The sequence below is a fragment of the Cyanistes caeruleus genome, chromosome 6 (genome assembly GCF_971803275.1).
Source record: "Cyanistes caeruleus chromosome 6, bCyaCae1.hap1.1, whole genome shotgun sequence".
NCBI classification, from domain to species: Eukaryota; Metazoa; Chordata; class Aves; order Passeriformes; family Paridae; genus Cyanistes; species Cyanistes caeruleus.
In genome coordinates, this window is record NC_141706.1 from 56867878 (window position 1) to 56890230 (window position 22353).

Consider the following 22353-nt stretch of genomic DNA (forward strand, 5'->3'; position numbering starts at 1 on the left):
GCTGGGCTGTGCAGGGCTGGGCAGGGCTGTGCAGGGCTGTGCAGGGCTGGGCAGGGCTGGGCTGGGCGGGGCGGGGGGCGGTGCGGCCCCGCCGCGCGTGGGAGCGGAGCGGCGCGGGGCGGGCGGCGGCGGCGGCGCTTTGTCCTGCCCACACACACACAGACACACAGACACACAGACACACAGACACACAGACACAGGCAGCGCAGCCGGGCGGGAGCCGGCAACATGGCCGGGCCGGCGGAGGGGCTGCCCGGCGCCGCGCTGCCCGGCTAGCGCCCAGGGGCCCGGCGCTGCCGCTGGGGCGGCGCCGCCGCCGGAGCCCCCCCGGTCCCGTCCCGCCGCCGCCACCGCCCGGCCCCGGCTCCGGTCCCGGCTCCGGTCCCGGCTCCGGTCCCGGCTCCGGTCCCGGCTCCGGTCCCGGCCGCCGCCGCGCCCCGCCGGGAAGATGAGGTGAGTGCGGGCGGGGATGCGCCGAGCGCCGGGGCAGGGCGGCCGCGGAGCTGCCGGCGGAGGGGTGGGGGCACCTCGGGTCCCCGCGGTGGTGTCACGGCGTGGGGGTGGGGATTTCCTGTGCGACTGGAAGGCGGAGGAGAGGTTAAGCAATGCGGCGCTTCCTTGTCCTTCACCGGATGGATAGTACGGGTGGGTGGTGACGTTTTTGGCATGTTTGACTGTCAGTGCCTAAGTCCATCTGACAGATTATCCGGTGGTTACAAAAGGCTGTGAGCGCCTGTGAAACTGCTGGGCTGGGCAGCCGGGATGTGCCCGGTGCTATTCTGCCCTAATGCCGGGATGTGCCCGGTGCTGCTCTGCCCTAATGCCGGGATGTGCCCGGTGCTGCCGGGCCCTAATGCCGGGATGTGCCCGGTGCTGCCGGGCCCTAATGCCGGGATGTGCCCGGTGCTGCCGGGCCCTAATGCCGGGATGTGCCCGGTGCTGCTCTGCCCTAATGCCGGGATGTGCCCGGTGCTGCTCTGCCCTAATGCCGGGATGTGCCCGGTGCTGCCCGGCCCTAATGCCGGGATGTGCCCGGTGCTGCTCGGCTCTAATGCCGGGATGTGCCCGGTGCTATTCTGCCCTAATGCCGGGATGTGCCCGGTGCTGCCCGGCCCTAATGCCGGGATGTGCCCGGTGCTGCTCTGCCCTAATGCCGGGATGTGCCCGGTGCTATTCTGCCCTAATGCCGGGATGTGCCCGGTGCTGCTCTGCCCTAATGCCGGGATGTGCCCGGTGCTGCCGGGCCCTAATGCCGGGATGTGCCCGGTGCTGCCGGGCCCCGCAGCCCGGGGGGACGGCGAGAGCTTCGCCGGGCGAAGGACTCCCGGTCGGGGAGAGCGGTGTGCGAGGAAGGGAACGCGGAGTTCACCGGAGAAGCGGAGATGCTCTCAAGAGCATCCAGCATGGGCCGTGCCGGATCTCCCTCTCCTCAGGCAGCCGGTGCTACAGCTCATAGTTTTCCCGAGGTCAATTTGTCAGTAGTGAACAGGAAGGGCTAAAAAGCCCCACCAAACCAATTTCCTGATGGAAGGATGGAGAGGAAATGTTATTTGGTTTGGTTTATGTTCGTGCAAACCTCTCTCTTTGCTCATTTATTCGAGTTCACTTGAGCTGTCAGTTTCTCGGAGCAACCCAGCCCCTTGATTCATCTTTAATACTAGTGAATTTTTCCACTTAATAATTATCTTTAGCAAAGCAAAATTGCTTTGGGAGAGCTTAAAAATGGAAATAACTGTTTGAAGCCAGATATCTTTCTGTGGTGCCTGGTTCCTGAATTGCAGGGTTGGCATTGCTCCTAGCAAATGCAGTGGGAGTCCAGAGAAGCCTTTGCCTGCATTTACAGTTACATTTACTTCTGGCATTATCATGTGTATTGAAGACTTGGAGCTGCATGGATTTTTTTTTTTTTTTTGCCATTTACATTACCATTAATTTTTCTCACTTGCTTAAAATTGCATTCTTGGGGAGGGCCAAAAGCACACAATTCCTGCTGTGTCATGTGTCTCTGGTCTCCACACAAAAGGTGTGTCTGCATCAGTCTCACCTGGCCTGATCAGAATGCGAGTCAGACACCTCTGGGAGAAGTCACCAAACACAACAAATGCTGGGGAAGTTTTCCCTTGCTCCCTCCTGCTCGCTAAGCAGCCCAGTTGGGAGGACTCTTGCCTCATGAAGAAGGGTTGCTAGAGCTCTCCCCAGGAAGAAGGAAAGTTAACTTACTGCCCCATAAGCCCATCTTTCACCCCAGAGAGGCACTATGGGCAGTTTGGAAGGCTGCAATGATGCTGGGTTTCTGCCATTGAAGATGTTGTGCTCCACATGAACCTCCACAGTTGGTGGTTGCATTTTTGTTGGAAGAGGGAATAGGGGAGTGATCCATCATGACAGACTGTGAATAAAGGTATCATAATGTACCCAAGGTAATCCTCACCAGCTGAGATAGGGCACTCAAAGAGGTCAGCCACAGGGTGTTTTGGAAGGGAAAAGCAGCTGAACTCCAGGAGAGGCTCCAGAACTTCCCCATATCCTCGCTTTTAACAATGATGGAGGGGGTGCTTCTCTAGGTTGCACCCCCCAGCTGCCTCTGCTCTACGTGAGGCAGCCAGAGCTGGTCTGGGTGTGCTGCTGGGCATGTCCCCGTGCAGCTGTCCTTTCCTGCCTTCCCCACACAACACTTGGCATCTGCAGGTGGATCACACTTAAAGTAGTCTTTTGTTATAAATACCACTGCTTCTTAATGCACAGTATTATTTTGTTGGATTTTTTAAATGAATTCCTGTTTTTAAAGGCTTCCATTAGATTTTTTTCCCTTGCATGTACAGACATTACTGAATAGCTTGTACTTGTCAGTAAATATATGTCTGTAAATCACCTAAAACCTTTTCCAATAACAATTCTTGTTTAATAAATACAGGCTGTATAATTTCAAAATACCTTGGCAGGCTATATAATCATTTAATAAAAACCACCTTGAAACATTTGCTTAGCCATGTGTGTTTTATTTATATCTCTCTTTTTGTGGTGAATAGATTACAGTGCTATTCTTTGCACTATTGCATTTATGTGATGGTTTCCATTTTTTGATAATTCTTTATGTCTTAGCTTCAAAGATATGAAGTGTGTGAATAGTGGGTGTAGCAGACACCTTAGTAATAAAACCAATTATAATAGATGTTCTGCCTCAAAAATGGATTAGGATCCCTGTGTGGAAAATGTTAAAGTGCAGAGGTGTTATTATTTTTTAATACACAAAAATACTGCTTTACTACAGCAAATGTAGCAGTTACTTGACAGCAGATATTCATTTATTCTTAGAAGTAACAGAATTAGCTCATGTTTGGGAAAATATCTATGAATATCGCTGTAGGTGAAAATAAAATTTTTACATTCTGTCAGCAGAGGTATAACCTGTAATTTCTTAAGTCATACCTGTAGTTTATAAGGCATCTGTGTTTCAGTGGTCCCTATGCTTAAAAATAAAATGCAGACATAGCATTTTGGGTGTATCCCTGAAGAAATCCATCTCTCTTTTTGCCATGGCTGTAGTGAGTGTACATTTGCTCTCTGTGCTGTGCTCCTGAGACAATGATGGGGGGGAAACCACCCACTTTAAGCACTTAGTTTTTTTCTAAGCAGAACATGCAGTTAATATCTGGAGATAGAACCAGCCTCTAAACAGGATTATTCAGATTAATAATCCTTACTCTTTTGTGATAGCACATGCTTTAATCCAAGCCAAAGTAATGAGTTCAGCACAGAAATGATGGGGGGAAATGGTGTCACTGAGCACCTTAAAGTTTAGCTAAAGCCAGCCTTTCTGTTCTGAGTTTTTTATAAAGCTATCAACTGGAAATCTGAAAAATGTTTTGTATCTAGCTCTAATTTAAATGGATGGGGAAACATGTTGAGAAAAAGAGGACTGAATATTTATACCTTCCAGTTTTAATAACAGGAAGTTATATACATTATATATATATATATATATATATATATATATATATATATATACTTAATCCTTTTATTTTCAGACATAAACAAGCAAAGTCTTTACATTTTTACCAATAAACACAATGTATTGAGCATTTCAGTGTCCTCCCCATTTTCTGTTCATAAAGCAGTTCATGATATAACTCAAGAGACTTGCCAGTTCTTGCATGTGGGGTAACTGGAGTTGTACGTATGCAGTGTTATTTTCTAACTTTCCTCTCTTTACCAGTTCTTTCTGTTTGCATCTGTAAAAAACAAGAAAGAACATTATGTTTTTATTTAAAATGTCATCAAAATTTGGATTACCAACCTCACTTACTGGTGGACTTTGTAGCTCAGTGTTTTCAGTAGAAAAGCAGGAGCCCACCCTGAGATGGACAATAAAATTGAGCTGGCTATAAAATATCATTTAACCTTGTCACTTAGTAACTGATTTCTGAGCTGGAGCAATATGCCTGTAACTTAACTAATTTTTGTTTAATTCAAAGGCTCTGTCCTGCCATGTTCTGACTCCTGCTGTGTGCTGTGGCATCCTGGTGTGTGTGGTTGTGGGTTCCTGGGGTCAGCTGGGAGCTGTCAGATCACCTCCACAGCCCTGCCTTTGGGTGTGTTTAGGTTTGCAGCCCTTCAAGCTGAACCTGTGCCACGCAGTTCTGCCAGAATCTCTCGACAGGAAAACCCCCAGCCCTTGGCCTGTCATGGTTTGGTCAGCAAAATCCCGAGTGTGGGTGCTTAGGCTGCTGACAGAAAACTGCTTTTGTTAGCTCAGCCTTGATCTTTAGAGGGCTAGGTAAGCTCCAGCTGTAGACAAACTCATGGTCAGGAGATTTTGGAGCTCCACTGAAGGTTGTACCACGCTGGCTGTGGCCAAGTAAAGGCAGCAGTGGTGTTCCATTGGGAACAGGCAATGCTGGGTTTCCATCAGCATACCCTGACTGCCAGGCTGTGGAACAGGCAGGCCAGCTGTGCCTCTTTCATACTGCTTTTCTGTATACTTCCAACTTTTTTTCCCTCTCTCTAAAATGAAGCATAGATCCTGGATATCTTTTTGTGCATTCCCTCATTTTTTGGGTATTTTGTCTTGTATTTTGTAGTGGTGTAACTGAGGCTGAGGATAATCTTCCAAATGTGCACAGGTCTGTTTAACTCAGTGCTGTGGGTTTGTGTGGTGTGTCCCTTCTGTCTGTCCTGAGTCACTCAGACCACGACTAACAGCAGATACAGAGCAGCTCCATTAAAGTGTGTCACAATTAAAGGTGTCTGCATAGTCTGCCTGCACCTGGCTGCCTACTTCTTTGGGCAGTACAGTACTTCTCTCTTTTGAAGTATTTTAGGTTAAATATTTGTATTTCTTGTAAGAAATAAAAATCTTTCCAAAGTGCAAACACAATTCAGTTTCAAGTAAGTTCCTGTATCTTGCAAGTTTTGGGATTTCTTTCCTTCTTCTTGCTATGTGACAGTTTTGCTCAGTTCTGAGCACTATGTAGGGAGCAGTATGGAACCTCTTTAGAAAATATTTCTAGAACTGTTGCCAAAATGAAATTAATTATAACTAAATCCTAATAATTACAGAATTGAAATAAGTTGAAATAATACAAATTGAATGAGCTGTAGGTTTTCCTTTTTTTGTGAAAGTTATTTATGAATATTTCAGGGTTCTTTGTGGAATCAGAACCACAGTAGTATCATCTCATCCACTCTCTATTTACATTTAAGAACACCTCAGTGATGTTTTGGTATTCTCCTTTACTGCAGTAGGTAAGCAGCAAAGGCTGCCCCAGCTGTACATTGGTATTGCCCCTACATATCTTTTGTTTTCTACAGTCATTGCAGAACTCTAGGGATCCACAGTGCTTCCCCTCATTTTTCTTTTCTTTAGCCTTGTGGCCTGGACTCAGTTTCTCAGGAGCAGGGAGGAGAGGTGGATAACTGTGCCATCATTGTCTGGGCCCACTGTTCACCCTCAGGCAGATTTCATCTGCAGTCACCTACCCAAGACTTCCATTTCATCTGCTTTTTGATCTAATGTGCCATAATGAGGGGAAACAACCAAGACCCACCGTGGCACACTTGATGGGTAAAGCCCTTGTCCCTGTCACAGTGCAGTCCTGATGGGGCCCAGGAGAAGGTGCCAGACCTCCAGACAGGCTGCCAGGGTGCAAGTCACGGCAGCACACAGCCTTGCTTGGGTTACTCTGCCTTGTTCCTAGTTAGCCCACGAGAAGTTTGCAGGGTAAGGGCAGGTTGTTTCCCAGTATCTGGGTGGTGGGACATCTCTACCCTGCGCTGTAGGAACCTCGTGGTTCATCTGGCACATTTTTCCTGTGACAGCTCTGGGTTCATGGGTGTGTGTGCACATCACCCAGTAACACTCAAAGTGTGCTTCAGTCCACATCGTGACCCTGTGAAACTGAAAACAATTTAATTATTCCCCCCCCCCCCCATTTCTGGTGTATTTAACATCTCACTCTTCCTGTGAGACTTTGCATTTTTGCATTGAGCAAATGCTTGGAATATTATTGACGGTCTTTCCAAAACTATTCATCGTTTGAGAGCTGTAGAAGCGTTAGGGATATCTGTCTTTATTTGAGGAGACAGAGTGGGCAAGTCATTACCAAAAATTTGAGCGTGTAAATCTTCACATTTCTGACTATCCAGAGTGCCATTCTGTAATGCCACAACAACCAGTGAAGCATTACATTTCACTGGATATTTCACAGTCCTAAAGTCATAGAGACATGTGGCTACCAGAAACCTTTGACTTTCCTTCTTGATGCAGGCATTCAAGCCTTACATTTGTTTCAAGTTCAGTGTTAGTTTATACACTATAGTTGGGAACTCTCCTGAGTTGCCATTCTTGTTCCCTCAGCTGTGGCAGTTTAGCCACTTGTGGTTTGGCAGGATGAGCTGGGTCATGAAGTCTTTACATTGAAAAACAGAAAAAAAGAAAATTCACTTTCCATATGCAAAGGGGGTGTGCATAAGGTAGGTTATGGTAATGCTCCCTGACACCAGAAATGCTCAAGAAAACATTTCTTCAGGGAATGGTATTACTACAAATTAAAGTATTTCTTTTACTGAGATGCTGCTCCTGATCTTCCTCTTGTGCTCTGCAGACCCTTCTACTGCAGGCTCCCTAGTGCTTTAAGGTACAAACTGTATAGCCTAGCTGTTGGTATGGATGAGCATTTTCTAACTACTAATCATGCTCCTTGTCCAAAAAAGGTATTTTTCACCTGAGTTCATGATGGAGTTGTTTTTACCTGCCCTGAGTTATAGGTACTGTTTATCAGGAATTAAACACCTTTCTTAAACCACTGAACCTCCTTCCCTGATTGAATTTCCTGTGGGCTTTCATGTGATCACCTTCCCAGTCAGCACTGGGGCTGGACCTGTTTTGTAGAATCACAGAATGGTTTGGGTTGGAAGGGACTTTAAAAATCACTCCAACAGGTGCCATCTTTCCTGTGCTGGGGACCCCAGAGCTGGATGCAGCCCTGCAGGTGGGCTAGAATGAAGAAGAGAGGCAGAATCACCTCCCTCTACCTGCTGGCCAGCCCTTCCTTGATGCAGCCCAGGATTCAGTTGGTTTTCTGGGCTGTGAGCACACATTGCTGATTTGTTCTGTGGAAGCTCCTGCCATTGAGTTCGATCTCATTTAGGTGAGCAGTTCATTCCCCAGGCAGTAGGTGTCATTCCTGCAACTTGAGATCTCACAGTTGTATTTCTGTCTTTCTTCAGCTTCACATAGGTGTCAAGATGGATAGACATCTTTTTCTGTGAAAAAAAAGAGTAAAAAGAGAGAGGGAAAAAAAAAAGCAAGCTGTGTAGTGCTGTGACTCGTACTGTGCCACGGGTGCAGGGAGATGCTCCAGCAGTTTGTGTTTCTGCAGCAAGGCTTCTCAGGCCCAGTCCTTGTTGTTGGGGTGAGCTCCATGGTGCAGGCATGCTGTACTTCCTGGGCTGGTCTGCAGCTGCTAAATCTTTTAACCTTTTGGGCATCATTGCTTTATCTGCTGGAGGATGACAATTCTTACCTGAGAGGGAATTAAGATGATTAAGTAGCCGGGTCTCAGTCTAGCACAGGATTTAAGGCTTAAGTTTGGTCCTGTTGAAATCCTTGCTTTGCTAGATTGGAGTCTCCTGTTCAAAAAGCATTTCTGAGGATGACAACCATCTTTGTAGTAAATGCTAATCGTTACAGCAAAATTCATTGTATATTGCCATCCATTCATTCCTTCCTCCCCCTTCTTCTTTTCCCATTCCCATCATTCGCTGCTTCTTAGTATGTGTGTAGCTTCCTTCCTTTATCCCTCGTCAGTAAGCCACTCCCTCAGTAATGAGGAGAGCTAGAAAACACAGTGAAATGGCATTAACAAGAAGCAGGGCCGTGGCCACCATAATCCCTTTAATTGCATGCTGAATGCTTTTCTTCCCAGGGCTGTACACGGTTCAGGAGCTTGGCCGCAGCGATGTTCCGAGGGTGTGTGTTTGCATGCAACAGGAACGGCTAAACACAGCCAGGGCTGCTGAATGCTCCTGAGGAAAGGATGGCTTAAATAAGTAAATTCAAGTGTAAAAGCTGTAATTGGAAATGTCTGTTACATGTGTGCTGGATGAGTAGGAATATGTCCTCAGCACTCGGCAGACTAGCACTGTTCCACTCATGGTTCACAGTCCAGAGGACATCAAATGAGAGGCCAAAAAATGGCTACAAAAATTTTCAAAATCAGAAACAAGGCAGTTTAAAATCATCCCCATATGCACATATTTCATGCAGTTTGTATGTGTGTACCTATTCCTGTTAGCTTCTTGCTGTTCTTATTACCCACTTAAAATATTTTGATACTGAAATTATTTTATTACATGGCTTTGCTTTGTCTGTCATTCTATTTCCCACCTGCCAAACAGTAGTGGGATTTGAGATAATCTGTGAATTTCTTTTTGAAAAGGATTTGTGATTTAAAATGAGAGAAATACTGGACGAGTATATTTTGACAGAATGAGGTAACTTTAATATTATGACTTCGTCATGAATTGGTATTGAGTGCTGCAACACATTTGCATGCTAATCTTTCTTTTAATTAACTAAATATATCACCTAGGTGAATGTAAGTCAGTTTTTGATCCCACAGCTGTTATGTTGAGAAGTAAGGGTTGTGTCATCCAAATAAAGCAGCCTTCTCAGGTAATTAATTTCTTTGACTATTCAGTAAGTAGAAGAGAGAAAAATATGGACTTATTTGAGTTCATTTTCCTGTATGTTCATGTTCATTTTATCTGTATGCTTAATAAAAGGTCCTTTATCTGTCCCTGTGTGTCGTTTTGCTTGTCTGGTAGTAAGAAACATCTTTGAGTAGGAACAAGGAGTTACATCTCTTCATCACACTTTGGCACATGCAGTTTTGTCCATTGGATGTGCTGCTTTGTCAGATGTCACCAAAGTGATCCACAGCTCACAACACCAGCTCAGGTTCCACTGGTAGCCCAGTGTTGTGATGGATCCTCCCAGAGCCTGACCTGCTGCCTCTTGGCTTCGTGTTTATTTGTTTTAATTGGTGCTGAGCTGTCAGAAGTTCGTTCACAGCATATGGAATCACACACAGCTGTCTCCAAGGCTGCTGTGGCGAGGGGTGATGCCCAGGGATGTCTGGTTCATCACACACCCAGGAGCAGTCCAGAGGCACTTGCCTGTACCTGCAAGTCAGCCTGGAGCCATCAGCCTCCATCCTTGGGGATTTCAGCTGCCCACACCTCGTGCTGGAGGCAGGGAGAAAGCCAGCTGATGCCACGGCATTAAGGCCCTAATCTTGAAAGGACTTGTACACATTCTTGACCTTATTACTGGGAACAGCATCCTTGATGTTTGTGAACCTAATAGTCCTTGTGGTGAGACTGCTGACCGTAATAAATTCAAGTATATGTGCAAGTATTGAAGGGGTTGGGGTCTGATGGAGCAGTGAAGGCTTTCTTCTTCATTTGAGGGCAGAACTCAGCAGGGGAAATTTGTAGCTTTTAGGAGGGGAGACAAAAGTGATTCCTTTTCTCTGTATGGAAATCCTCACCTTTAACATATACAAACAGGAATATAAGCATCTTGTTTGAAATATCCCCCACACCCCCAATGAACAATGATTACCTGAAGACCTGAAGTCAGTAAGTCAAAAACAATGCCAGCCCTTGGGGGAGCAGAGGAGGTGGGCAGGTACAAGGAGCAGGTTTGCTAGGAAACAGTGTGGAGGGCTGGGGCAGCCAGAGCCATCCTGTGGGGCAGGTGAGGTGGGTCCTTCCCTTTCAAGGGTTCACAAGCAAAAATGGAAATAAGAAGGGAACAGGAAGAGGGTCAGTGTGTTTAGTGTAGCTGAGAAGTGTGTGTGTCTTGTTGGGGTGGTCCCTCAGGGCTTGTTTTGACCCCAGGGAATGCCTCCTCATTTATATATTCCTCAAGACGTGACACAAGGGTGAACTGCAAGGGTCTGCTTGTCTCTTCTGTCTTGGCTTGCTGAACAAAAATAGGGCTGGAACTGCATGACTGCAACCCTTTACAGGAGCTTAAAAAACCTGAGCCAGCATACTATTTTAAAATTTCATGGTATTAAATATGAGACTGTTACAGAAATAGCAGAGGGGACACTGAGCCAGCAAGCTAGGGAATGTGGAAACAAGTTTGAGAGAGCAATAAAGGCACACAAGGACATTTCTCAAGCTATGAAATGTGTTCAGAGGTGTGCAGGGTGAATGCCTTGCGTGTGCATTTAGATGTTACTGCTGTCCTGAGTACTGGCACAGGTCTGGTTTAGTCAGTTCTCCCAGTTTCCAGCTGGCTCAGTCTCCTGAATCTGTTTCCCAAGGAGCTGTGTAAATGTCTGTCAGCACCACACCAGTGGGGGTGGCAGAGAAGGCTGTGATGCCCCAGAAGGCAGCAGGTCAGCCCGAGTGGAAATGATGCTCCGTGTCTGACCCTCCTTGCAGTGCTGATTTCATCCTTGCAAGAGCTCACATGCAGATCACTGCATGGTCTGATTAACCCAGTGGTTTGCTAAGGACTTCCATGCTAAATTGCTAAGAGAATAGTCCTTTTTCCTCATCCAGGAATGCTTTCTGTGGTCTCCAGTCTCTGATGTCTTTGGCACTTTGGTCAAAGTCTGTCACTGCAACCTTAGTTGCACCCTGATGCCAGCTGTCATCTGTTGTTGCTATCAGGCCTCTTCATCATCCTTTTGCTTCAGAGGTTTGGACGCCTTTTGTGACCCTTAAAAGATGATAATCCTGAGTGGATGCTGCAAAACAAACAACACAGCTAAAGGTTCCCTGAAAAAAATATTTAAAGGTATGCCTGGGTATTAAAGGTTAAGCCTGACCTTGCTAGAGCCCTTGTCTTCTATTCGAATGCAGTGGGATTATAATCTAATATCAATTTCGATCTCTGATTCCCCAACACCCATCTCAGTATGATAGGCCTGAACTGCAGTTCAGTTTCACAGATGGTACCTGCATCCCAGAAAATATTAGATGACTCGTGCCCTAAATACGACAGAGTGCATTTGCCTACACATCTGTGTGTACAGAAAAATCTCTTTAATGGTGAAAAGCATAGTCACGTAAGAGCAATGTTAAGGGAGTTTGCTAGAAGACCCAGTGGTGACTTTTTAAGTGTTGGAGCAGGGTAAGCAAAATGAGAAGACCTCAAAGCTGTGAATAAACATGGCAGCTCAATTTAACATGTCTGCCTAAAGAAGCAGGCTTTTATGATTTTTTTTTTGTTATTTTATTACAAACAAGAACTTTGATAACTGCTGTGTTTTCCCAACAGTAAAAAACATGTCAAATATTTTTGTGACCTGCTATTTAAAAACTAACCACATCAAATGCTTCAGCTTCCTTGAGGATTGTCTCATTTTCCTTCAGGACATGGATTTCTCATGGCCCATCGACATCTGTTCAGCTCCTGCAGTGCAGGAGGATGAAGTGAAGACTTGCAGGGTCTGATTTGCTCTCCAGCCTCTGGGCACCAGAGGAACTTTAGTGAAGACAGAGACAGGGGAGAGCCTTCATGGGGACTGAGCATGCAGCAGCCCTGGCAGTGTGTCCTCAGTGGGATACACAGCTTCGAGTCCCCCTTTCCTGGGGGGGGAATTCACTGGCAGCTCAAAACTGTTGACTATGGGGGGAATTTTTGCAGCCTCTCCTCAGGTTTTTGCTGTCTAGTTTAAAGTTGTCTGAACAAGGATTTGAAGGAAAACTAATCCAAATCACCAAAAATGTGAATGTAAAGTAAATTAGGTAAACTAAATTAAACCATTGTATATATTATCTGATTCAGCATTCAAGTGACCTTAATTGTGTTAAGCTTAATTCACATCAAAGTAAATGATACTAAATATGAAATAGGGTTGATTTAATTAATAATGTGTCTGCAGGGATCTAAAGTGGTTTGATTCATTACAGAAATGTTAATTCAGATTACCTTCCTAGAGTTTTCTCATGCAGATACACCTTACAGGACAGTTTATTAGTTAGTCCTAAACTGGTGTAATTGTGTGTTTGTTCTCCCTTGGCTGTAGAAGGACCTTCCCACTGCTCTCCTCTTGTGGTTCATGGGCACTTTGTTGTGGGATGTTTTGTTAATTTGTTAGGACATTCATTGGTTTTCTGTTGGCTTAGTCACCTTTTCACCTGATTTGTGGCTGCATGGTTCTCCACAGGGTGAAGACAGGAGTGTGAATGTGTGATCAAGGTGGAGAGGGTGGGACCTCACTTGAGGTCACCCCTTTGTGCGAGAGACACCCTGCTTCCACCCACACTGTTGGGTTACACAGCACATGGACAGAAGAAATGAGCTCTGCTGGAGTTGTTCAAAGTCACGTGCCACCGATTTTGATTTTCTTGGTGTTTAGGTACAACTGTGATGTATTGCTTGGCTTTGGCTTGTACTCTTTCACTCTGGCTTTTTTGTCTCCTTTGTGCCTCAGTAGTACTACAGAGCATGTGGCTTCTGAGCAGCCTCACCGGGTAGCTCATGCCCTCAATACACACAAGCTCTACTGACCCACTTTCTGACTGCTTTTCTTCCTTTTCTCTTGGTGGCCTTGAAGTTCTGTGAGTGTATTGTTTGGTGTGTGATTACTAAGGGAATGGGCACACCATAATTGTGAAGATGGGACAGCTGGAGTGGCTGAGACATGCAAGTCTTTGTGCAGGGTGTTTGTAAGGATGGACTTCTGTTTTAAAGAATTGTGTGAAACACTGCTGTGATTCAAGTATAAAACTTGAACTGAAGCACCTGATAATTTTCAACAATTTGCCAAGTTGAAAATACTTAAAAGACTTGAGGAGAGGAATGGATGGTAAATATGAACTAGATACAGCAAAGATTATCTAATTCCATAACTTGGGGTTTTTTCCTTTATTTATTTCTTTCTCTGAATAGGAGTAAACTGGTATTTGAAGAATAGAGAAGTCCTCCAAAACATGTCCTGAACTTTAACAAGAACCCTAACTTTGATGCAAAACCCTCTGAACTTTGAAAAGTGAGGTGAAATATAATATTGTGCTTCAAAATTCACTTGAGGTCTATCCCCAGCATACTAGGAAATGCTGACTGTTCCTGCTGGCATCTTCACACCTTCTAGTTTGAGTTTGCACCAGGAATCACTTCCAAATAGTGGCCAAGGCAGTGCTGTCAGCTTTTCTGGGATTATTTGGTTTATCCTCTCTGGAAACCAGGCTTTGAAAGCACCGAGCTGTGCCCATCTCGTCCTGTTTGAATATCAGCACACCCAGACATGTAAACAATGTGCTTCTTCAGGAGGCAATGAAAATCAATGAGGCTTTGGAAAGACATAAAGTCATGGCCTTATTTGGGAACTTGCAAGAGGCTTGGCTGTCACAGGAGAATATTTTGGCTCTGTGACAGTTTTCTTTTATAAGGTTCTTCAGTGAGGAATCTCCTGGGTTTGTGCAGTGATAGTTTGAAGTGTTGTGTGTCTTTTTCACTCCTTCCCAGGAATATTTGCTTCAGGAGAAGCCAATATGTTGGTCAAAAGAGGCCAAAGACCCCTTTTAACCTCTCTTGTCCAAAGTATGTAGAGAAAAAGCAGGTTTTCAAAGATAAAATTAAAAATTCCTGGTATTTCAGCATTCTTGAGCAAACTCACATGTTTTTATCATAATTACTTCTCTATATCCTTTTTATTTCTCACTACTGGTTTGTTGAATGCTGCTTTCTGTTTATGTAAGTGTGGGATTGTTTAGAAATAATCTGGTCTGACATTGCACTTTTGATCCTTACACTCCTTGGGAACATTTCCTTTATGTTCCTAACACCTTGCAAACTGTGGTGGGATAAAAGAGCCTGCATGATAAAGATAAATAATAAAGTGAAGGGAGAGTGTCAGAGACAGAAGCATTTTAGACTTTGAATTGTTTGGGAAGAAAGAGGGAGGAGAGGGATTATCTCAGCAGCATTTTGAAAGGGTTTCAGAGGAGGTAGCTGAAAGAGAAAGGGGAATTAGAGAAGAAAGATGTGATTATAACCTAAAAATCACTGTGTCTGTTTCTGAGTCCCCTATCTATATGATACAGAGGTGGAATGTAAAATTACTTAAGAGACTCAAGATGCAGAGTTTAGTGAATTCTGAAGGAAGAAGGGCCTTCAGGCCACACTGATGTTGGAGATGTGGGGCACATGGATCTGTCACAACATGGATACCAGAAAGGACACCCTCAAGCATCAACAATACTCTTAAATAATTATAGTTCTTGGAGAAGTTGAGAGGTCAGGACAAGAGGGTGAAGTCAACAGAGTCTGGTTATGGGACTAATACCTATCCTTCAGATTTTCCTTCCTACAAAACACCCTTCTTACCAGGATATCGAATTGTCCAGCATCTTTGTCAGGTTTCCCTTGACCTGTTCTTGCCATTCCTGTGCTTGTAGTGACCCAAGACACATTTCTGCTCTTTTCTGCTCTGCTGGTGCCTTTCTGTCCCTGAGGAGGTGGGGAGGGAGCTGCACAGGCTGGGCTCTGTTCCCAGCCCTGCACTGCAGTGACAGAGGTAATATTTGGCTGGTGCTGGTGTGTCTTTGGAGAAAGGGCAGGGGGAGAGGGCAGAGTGCCTGGAACAGAAGCAACCCAAGGGTCCAGCATAGTTCTAATGTCATTTAATATTGTGCATCTAATAGCAGGCTGAGGTAGCAAAAGGGGCAGTGCCCATGGCAGCAGATGGGAAAGGAAGGTTTGTGAAACCTGAGAGAGCCTGAGCTATTTGCAGCCAATGTGGGGAATGCATCTAGGAATGTGAGGCTGGAAGGAGCACGTGTCAGGCTGATGTGTAGTGCTCTGAGAGAGAAATGTGAGTTAAAAACGTTGAGGAATAAGGATTCTTGTCTGTGCCTGGAAACCTAGAATGAATTTCGGGAGCAAGGGAAATAATTTTTGGATAGTATTTGATGGTTTGTGTTAATTTCTCATTTTATGAGTCTTGTAAATTGATTTCCAAAGCCTTGCTATTTCCCTATCAAGGTCATTGGGATACACTGTTTACTCTGTAGCTTCATTCATTAGAAATTAGCTAAGCTGGGATTTGACTAGGATGTTTATCTGGGATGACCTGAACCACTTGCTTCAGGAAGTCATTCATACTTGAAAAGACAAGATCTCATGTTAAAGGACAGGTCATGCTCACCTCTCTTTCTACTTTGAGGGAAGTAGGATTTGACTCATGAACAAATACTTAATACATGAAAGTAGAGTCAGTTGTCTGAACTGAATTGGTGCCCAGTCCCATTTCAAATGACCTCAAGTGCTGGATGTGTGGCTGATGGTCATGACCAGAGCCCAGCTGGATGCCAGACACTGTACACATGCTTGGACCTCTGGATTTGAACCCCAAGCAATGCTAGGCAGGATGGCACTGGGAATATGCAAAGTTTCAGCTGTGAGCACTGCTGGGAGGGAAAAGCTTTTGCTTGCTGCAGTTTGCTGTGGGGTTTGGTGTACAAAAATGAGTCAGTGGAACTAGAGCCAGATCACTGTGATTGCAAAACTCATTCCTGACTTCCCCTTCTGTCCTTTCCTGGTCCTGGGTACCTCCTTTATGCAGTTTTGGGATGGACAAAAGCGTATCCCATTGCTTTTCCCAAGGTTGTGACCTGATTGCAGGACAGTTTGGATGTGTTCTGTGTGGCTTGCCTTTTAGTCTAACCTAAGTGATGAAAAGGGGGCAATTGGTGTTGTACTAAGCATGATTCATGGTAGTGTAGGGCAGTTTGTACTAGTGCTCCTTACTTGGCTGTAAAAATGCTACTAGCTCTACCATAGGTAGTTAATCATGGTTGTATAGGCTAAGTAAGCAGGTTTTTTAAAGACAGAGTGAGAAAATGGGATCATTCAATTGAGAAATGGTAAGCCATGCAATTATAGCTGGGCAAGTAGTGTGTATGACCTCCTGCTCTGCTCTTCCCAAGCTGTCCTGCTTTCTTCTGGCTGGGTCTTGGTCAGAAGTGGTGGATGGCCAGGGCTTAGGGCTGCTGGGACAGGTCATGGTAGTGACTGATTTGTTGAAGATTGGTTCAGACTGTGCATAGAGCAGAGGTCTGGGTGCTGGCAGAGCCAAAATGAGAATTCAGACTTCATCAGTAACTTCACTACACAGACCTGAAGCAAATAGTGGGGCTTTACTTAGAATTCCAGCTACCACTTCAGAAATCCTGTTCTTCTTAGAGAAGATACAGGAAGATTAGGAGATGCATGGAAAAACCTTGGTTATAGAGCACAAAACAAACTCCCCCTAACATGGGGGCTCTGTTAATGTTTTGCTTTTATGAATTTTCAGGCTTGTCCTTTTGTTAGGAAATTGAATCTCATCCCTGCTACCACTGGAAACTGGAGAACTAATGATGTTCAGATGATGTGGGGTCCTAAATGCTGCCTGGGTTCATGGATTGTATAAAGGCTTTTGCTGTGATGCGTTTTTTGTAATTTTCATGCATTTGACTCCAAAGAGTAACTTGCAGCTTATGTTAAAAAAGTATTTTGTGTTCATTTTGACACATCCTTTAATTAAAGTGTCAGACTTAATACTGTTTCATTGAAAAAGCCAGTGGACCCTCTCCAATGAGTCCAGCAGAAGCAGAAAAAAACAGGAGCTGTGATATTTCTCAGCTTCTTAAAGAAAAAAACAAACCAAAAAACCTGTTTTTTCAATCTTCAGTCTTCATATATGTGAAGAACAAGTGGGGGATAGAAACATGATATTCAAAACAATACGTTGCAACATAAACTTCCTTCTTTGGTTTTGATTTGCCAGAGAATATCGTATTTCCCCTTGCTAGGTCTGGCTCAAAAATATTGAGTCTTACTGATACTCTGGAAAGAGATTGGTAAAGTTGGCACATATCCATTGGCCCTCTGCAGAGGCCAGCATGGCCACGTGCATTTCAGAGAAAGACCCCCCCCTGAGGTTCTCCTGGGTTTTAGAATATTCTTGTGGCCACCTCTAACTTTCCTCTAGCCTTAAAGGAAGAAGGCAGCATGAAGTCTCAACATTGTGGTCTGACTGTGTCAGTGGTTCTCCTTAAAGATGATGTATAATCTTCCTCTCCTCTGTGTGCTTTTCTCAGGGAGCAGGCGTTGTCAATAAGTGAATTCCACATGAGCTATCACAAAGGGGAGAGGTTGTGGGAATGACCTGATGCTGCTTGTGGAACATCTGCTGTAGCAGCCAGACACACTTCAGGAGCAAACTGTTCTGTGCCCAAGGGATGGGAAGGTCCTGCTCACAGAACCAGAGTTGTGGAGCTTGGCAGGGACATTTGGTGATCATTGAGTCCAACCCTTGCTCAGGACCTTGTCCTAAAGAGTTTTGAATATCTCCTGAGATGCTGATGCCAACCTTTCTAGGCAACTTGTGCCGATGTTTGAGCACTCATGGTAGAGAAGTTTCTTCTGATTTCTGAATTGAATTTCCTGTATTTCAAAATTTCCTGTATTTCAAAATTTGTACCTTGTCACCTCTGAGAAGAGTCTGACTGCCTTCTTTACTCCCACATTGTGTATTTTTACACAGTGGTGAATGTGTCTATAATGATGTGACACCAAAAGCCTTACTGGAGGCAAGACTTCCTGCAGAGTAGGCCAGAACCTGTCCAGGGTGACAATGGTGTAGTGATGTTCATCCTAAAGAGACAATGGAGAAACATGCCCAGACCACAACAGCTACTGGGTTTATATTCAGGTTCAGGTAGGAACACCCAGGTACCTCCCTGGATGTTGTGGATGTTGTTGTCCAATGTTGTGGATCAGGGGACGCGGAGGCTTTGACACATTCGAAGATGTTTCAGGTGCCTGTTGTATCACTGCAGTTGGGTCCATTATGGCTCATCATGGCCCATCAGCAGAGGTGAAAACCTTCAGGCCACATGTGGCTGTCCAGGGCTGCCTGGCAGGGGAGTTATCACAGCTGAGTGAGGATATTCACAGTGAGGATGAGGTGACAGGACCTGCCTGGAGAGGTTTGCCTCTGTCCTCACCTGCCCAACACCAGCTGTAGCCTGTAGGGCTGGGCTCAGGCTCCTTTGCACATCCCAGCTTCCCCACAATGTCTGAGCCATCCGCATTCCAGCCTCTCTTCCAGTACCCCTTGTGGGTACATTCCCCAGATCTGGGACAATTAAACAATAGTATCCCCATTGTCTTATCTCATGTTCCCGTCACAGGTCACAGCCCAAATTCCAATTGACAGGCATATTTGGGAAGGTGTGGGCTATGGGGATGGCTGCCTGCTTCTTTGCAGTTTGCTCCAGTGGGGAAGAGCACTTCTATGGTTTTAGAAATGTTTAATCCATTAACTGTTTCAGTCTCTCACAATAAGAAGACCCAGTTGTTACTAGGAATACTCTTCTAAAGTTTATCAGAGAAGATGTCTAGTAGGCACTGATATTTTCCGTGCAGAGTAACTTCTGTCCAGCCAGTATACTTGATAACGAGTCTCAAATTCAGGCAGCAGTGTGCCCCTTTGTGTGGGGGAAGTTGCTTGGTCCATGGTGGCTCCTACTTTTGACTGCCAGCATGCCACTCTACAGATGAAACATTTATAAGATCTAGGCCACTGGCTTGCTTGGAGATGACAAGCCAGGGTGTTTGTGGTGTTGTGTGTGTTTGTATTCATGTCTGAAGCACACAGGTGTGGCTTTGTTGAGATATGAGGTGTGCACCCCACATAAGTGTCCAAATGTTTTATTGTGAAGTGCCTTTTACTGGATGACCATGGTTTATTCATACACTATTTCCAGTTCCACTGACATTTCATTTGATAGTGCCAATAATACTGGTTGAGTTTTAACTCTAACTTCACTTTTTTCCCCACTTAAGCTCTCACAACTTGGAAAAAGTCGAATTGACCAAATTCTAGATTTAAGGAGGTTTCCAAGGTACATTTCCTTTTATTTTCTCTGATAGTGTCTTCTGCGTTCTGCTCTGTGTACAGATACTAATCAGCAAAGATGTAGCTGTGGTAAGATGCTGTGGCTGTCAGGTGAATATTGGGCAGTGTTATTCATTATTACAAAGCAGACTTCTGTCTGCAGCATGATTCATATTTATCTGTGCTGAACTGTAAAAAAAGGTTGATAATCGTTTATCTAGGAAAAGTCATACATTACTACCTTGTACTTCAAATTTGTATAGCCTTTTCTTGAAAGGGATTTTTGTTTTTTTAAACAGTAGGGCCATAGAATGGTTTGGGTTGGAAGGGACCTTACAGACCATCTAGTTCCCTTCCCTGCCATGGTCAGAGACACCTTCCACCAGACCAGGTTGCTCAGAGCTTCATCCAGCCTGGCCTTGAACACTTCCACAGACAGAGTGTCCATAGCTTCTCTGAGAAACCTGTTCCAGAGCCCTGCCACCCTCACAGGAAAGAATTTCTGCCTAATATCTATTCTTAACTGACCTTTCAGTTTGAAGCAGTTGTCCCTTGTCCTGTCACTACATTTTGTATGATTTTAAATAATTTCTCATGAACAGGAAGCAATACCCAAATCCTGGTCACATCAACTAACATTTGCAACCTTTACAGACTGAATCTTAGTTTTTAGGTGTTTGGTGGCTTGACCATATTTCTTCTTTTACTAATTTGAATTTATCTCATATATCCTTGTCTGTTGTTTATGTGAACTGCTTTTCCATTTTCAGCCTTCTATGGCAGTCAGCACCATACAGTTCTACACTTGACTGGGTATTTCAGGCGCTGTTTCAGTGATCAATAACTTAATAATCCGTATGGAGCTTTTAGTTTTCACCCCGCCTGGCTCAGTTCTGTTGGATTGCTAGCTGTGACTTGGTGCTGTCCCCAAGCGCTGATAGAAAATCAGTGAGAACCCCATTCTCTCTGGTTCACTCCAGTGCATCTTCCCTAAAGCACTAGAAAAAGGCAGATGAGGCTGTATTTGGAAAAACATCCCTTTCAGCTGCTGTGCACTCATCTGCACCTGGTACAGGGTATCTGTTCATGAAAATGGCATGTGAGACTGCCAGCATGGTAAGAGTAAAGCTGTGGGAGAAGAATGTTGGGAAGGCATCAGACACCCTGTAATCAGGAATCTCAAATTCTGAGATTTGCAAAGCATGAGGAATACTTGGGCCAAAGTTGAGAGGGAAAAAATTGATTTTTTTCTGTGCAAATATTTGTGGGCTGTGATAATAATGTGATAACATGATATATGGTAATAAGGTGATAGTTCCAAGATATATAAATAAAGATATGTAAATAAGGTAGGATTTTTTTGGTGAAGGTTGACATTCGAAAATCAAACTTTTGTGGTCAACCTGAAAACCTGAGAGTGAAAGGAGAAGCCTGAAATATGCTGGACTATCCTTATGCATCAAAATTCGTATTATATTTTAAGGCAACACATAATAGAAATCCCATTGATAAAAGGAGGGAAAAAATGTTCATTTTTGCCCCACCCATCCTTCCCTTTAACAGCTGAAGCTTTGAGTCAGTACTTCAATGCTGAATACATCTTTGTTCTGTAAACTTAAGGGCACTGCAGTTATTTTCACAATTTCCCCAGTACCCAAACAAACTAAGGTAGTCACTCCTTTTCTATTTCAATAAACATTTTAAACTTCATTTTCCTAAGCCCAAGACAGACTTTTGAACTCAGAGACAATCCTGTTGAAAGGAGATTTTTCAGCATATTCTGGGAAGCTGCCTGTGATTGCCACATTCTCCACTCTGCAGAAATTTTGGAGCTGCAGTGAATGAACACTCATTAGATATGCTGTTGTTGGCTCATTTCCCTTCTCCTTTCTGTTTTCTTCCTCATGAATTGAAATGAAAGTGAATACAGAATTTTTCAGTACAGTTGCAGGGTTTTTTTAGAGTGGTCTGAATATCACTTCAGCATAATGATAATGCAGGCTTAATGACAGAAGTCCACTGTGTGAGTGGCTTTCTTCCTTTCTTGAGCAAGGGAATAAGTTACTTCATTAAAATATCTCAGTCCTTTTGTGATTGGATAATGTCACCAGGCGTCTGGCAAAGGCTTTGGTGGAATCTCAGGTCAGGAGGACAAATACTGATACACTGATATACCAAATAACAATAATGCAATAAAATGGTACACTTGAGGAAACCAGACTTTTGGCCAAGTATCAGCATAAGGCCCTTTGATGGCAGTGAAATACTACATAAAACCAGAAATTTCACCAGTATCCTCTGCCTTCTTCTGGTTTGTCATTTTTCCAGGCTTATTTTGGATCCTTTGCTCTTTTGGCAAGCTTTCATCAAGGATAACCACTCCTATTACAGTCTCATTTGTTTGTTAGAGCCCAGCATTAAAATTGCAAATTGTTTCCCAAAAGCTACTGCTTGTCTTCATTGGGAGGGACACTCATTGTCACATCTTTCTGGCCTCTGATCAGAAGGTGGGGTCTGGGTCCCACAGTTCCCATTGCATTAATTGTGCCATCCAATGTTCAGTAAATTTTTATTTCATGTGACATAATTTCAGTTTTTGGTAAAGTGCTGGACATTTGTCATCAAATGTCTGGACTGGTTATACTGCCAGGAAGGGAACAAACAACTTCTTGTAAAAAATTTCATTGCTGATTGTGGTTTCTGACACAATTTCTGGCTGCTTCTCAAGACCTTCAGTCTGGCTCAGGGCACAGGAAGTTACAATCTTTGCTAAAAAGCTGTAAGGAGGTATTACAGCCTTGCATTTATTTATGTATTTGGCAATTTCATGTGTTCATGTGACTTTCTGAAGCCCCTGTGTGTTCTGTTTGGTAAAATTTCCTGCTGAGCCTCACCCGTGTCTGCAGTAGGACATGGTGGTCTCAGATCTTACTGTTGAATA

The 22353-nt window shown here is 44.4% G+C and overlaps 1 protein-coding gene across 5 annotated transcripts in view; it reads left to right on the top strand.

Annotated features, from left to right (window-relative positions):
- Positions 1-297: 297 nt before the first annotated feature.
- Positions 298-22353, top strand: part of EVL (Enah/Vasp-like) — a 142072-nt gene continuing 120016 nt past the window's right edge. For 3 of the 5 annotated variants that reach the window (XM_086895069.1, XM_086895070.1, XM_086895071.1), the window contains exon 1: positions 12697-12884. In XM_086895069.1, coding sequence (XP_086751195.1) covers positions 12712-12884 — 173 coding nt within the window. In that variant the 5' untranslated portion in view covers positions 12697-12711. Of the gene's footprint in view, positions 454-12696; positions 12885-22353 lie in introns of those variants that run through there. The other 2 variants (XM_086895076.1, XM_086895068.1) reach the window with 2 other exon arrangements.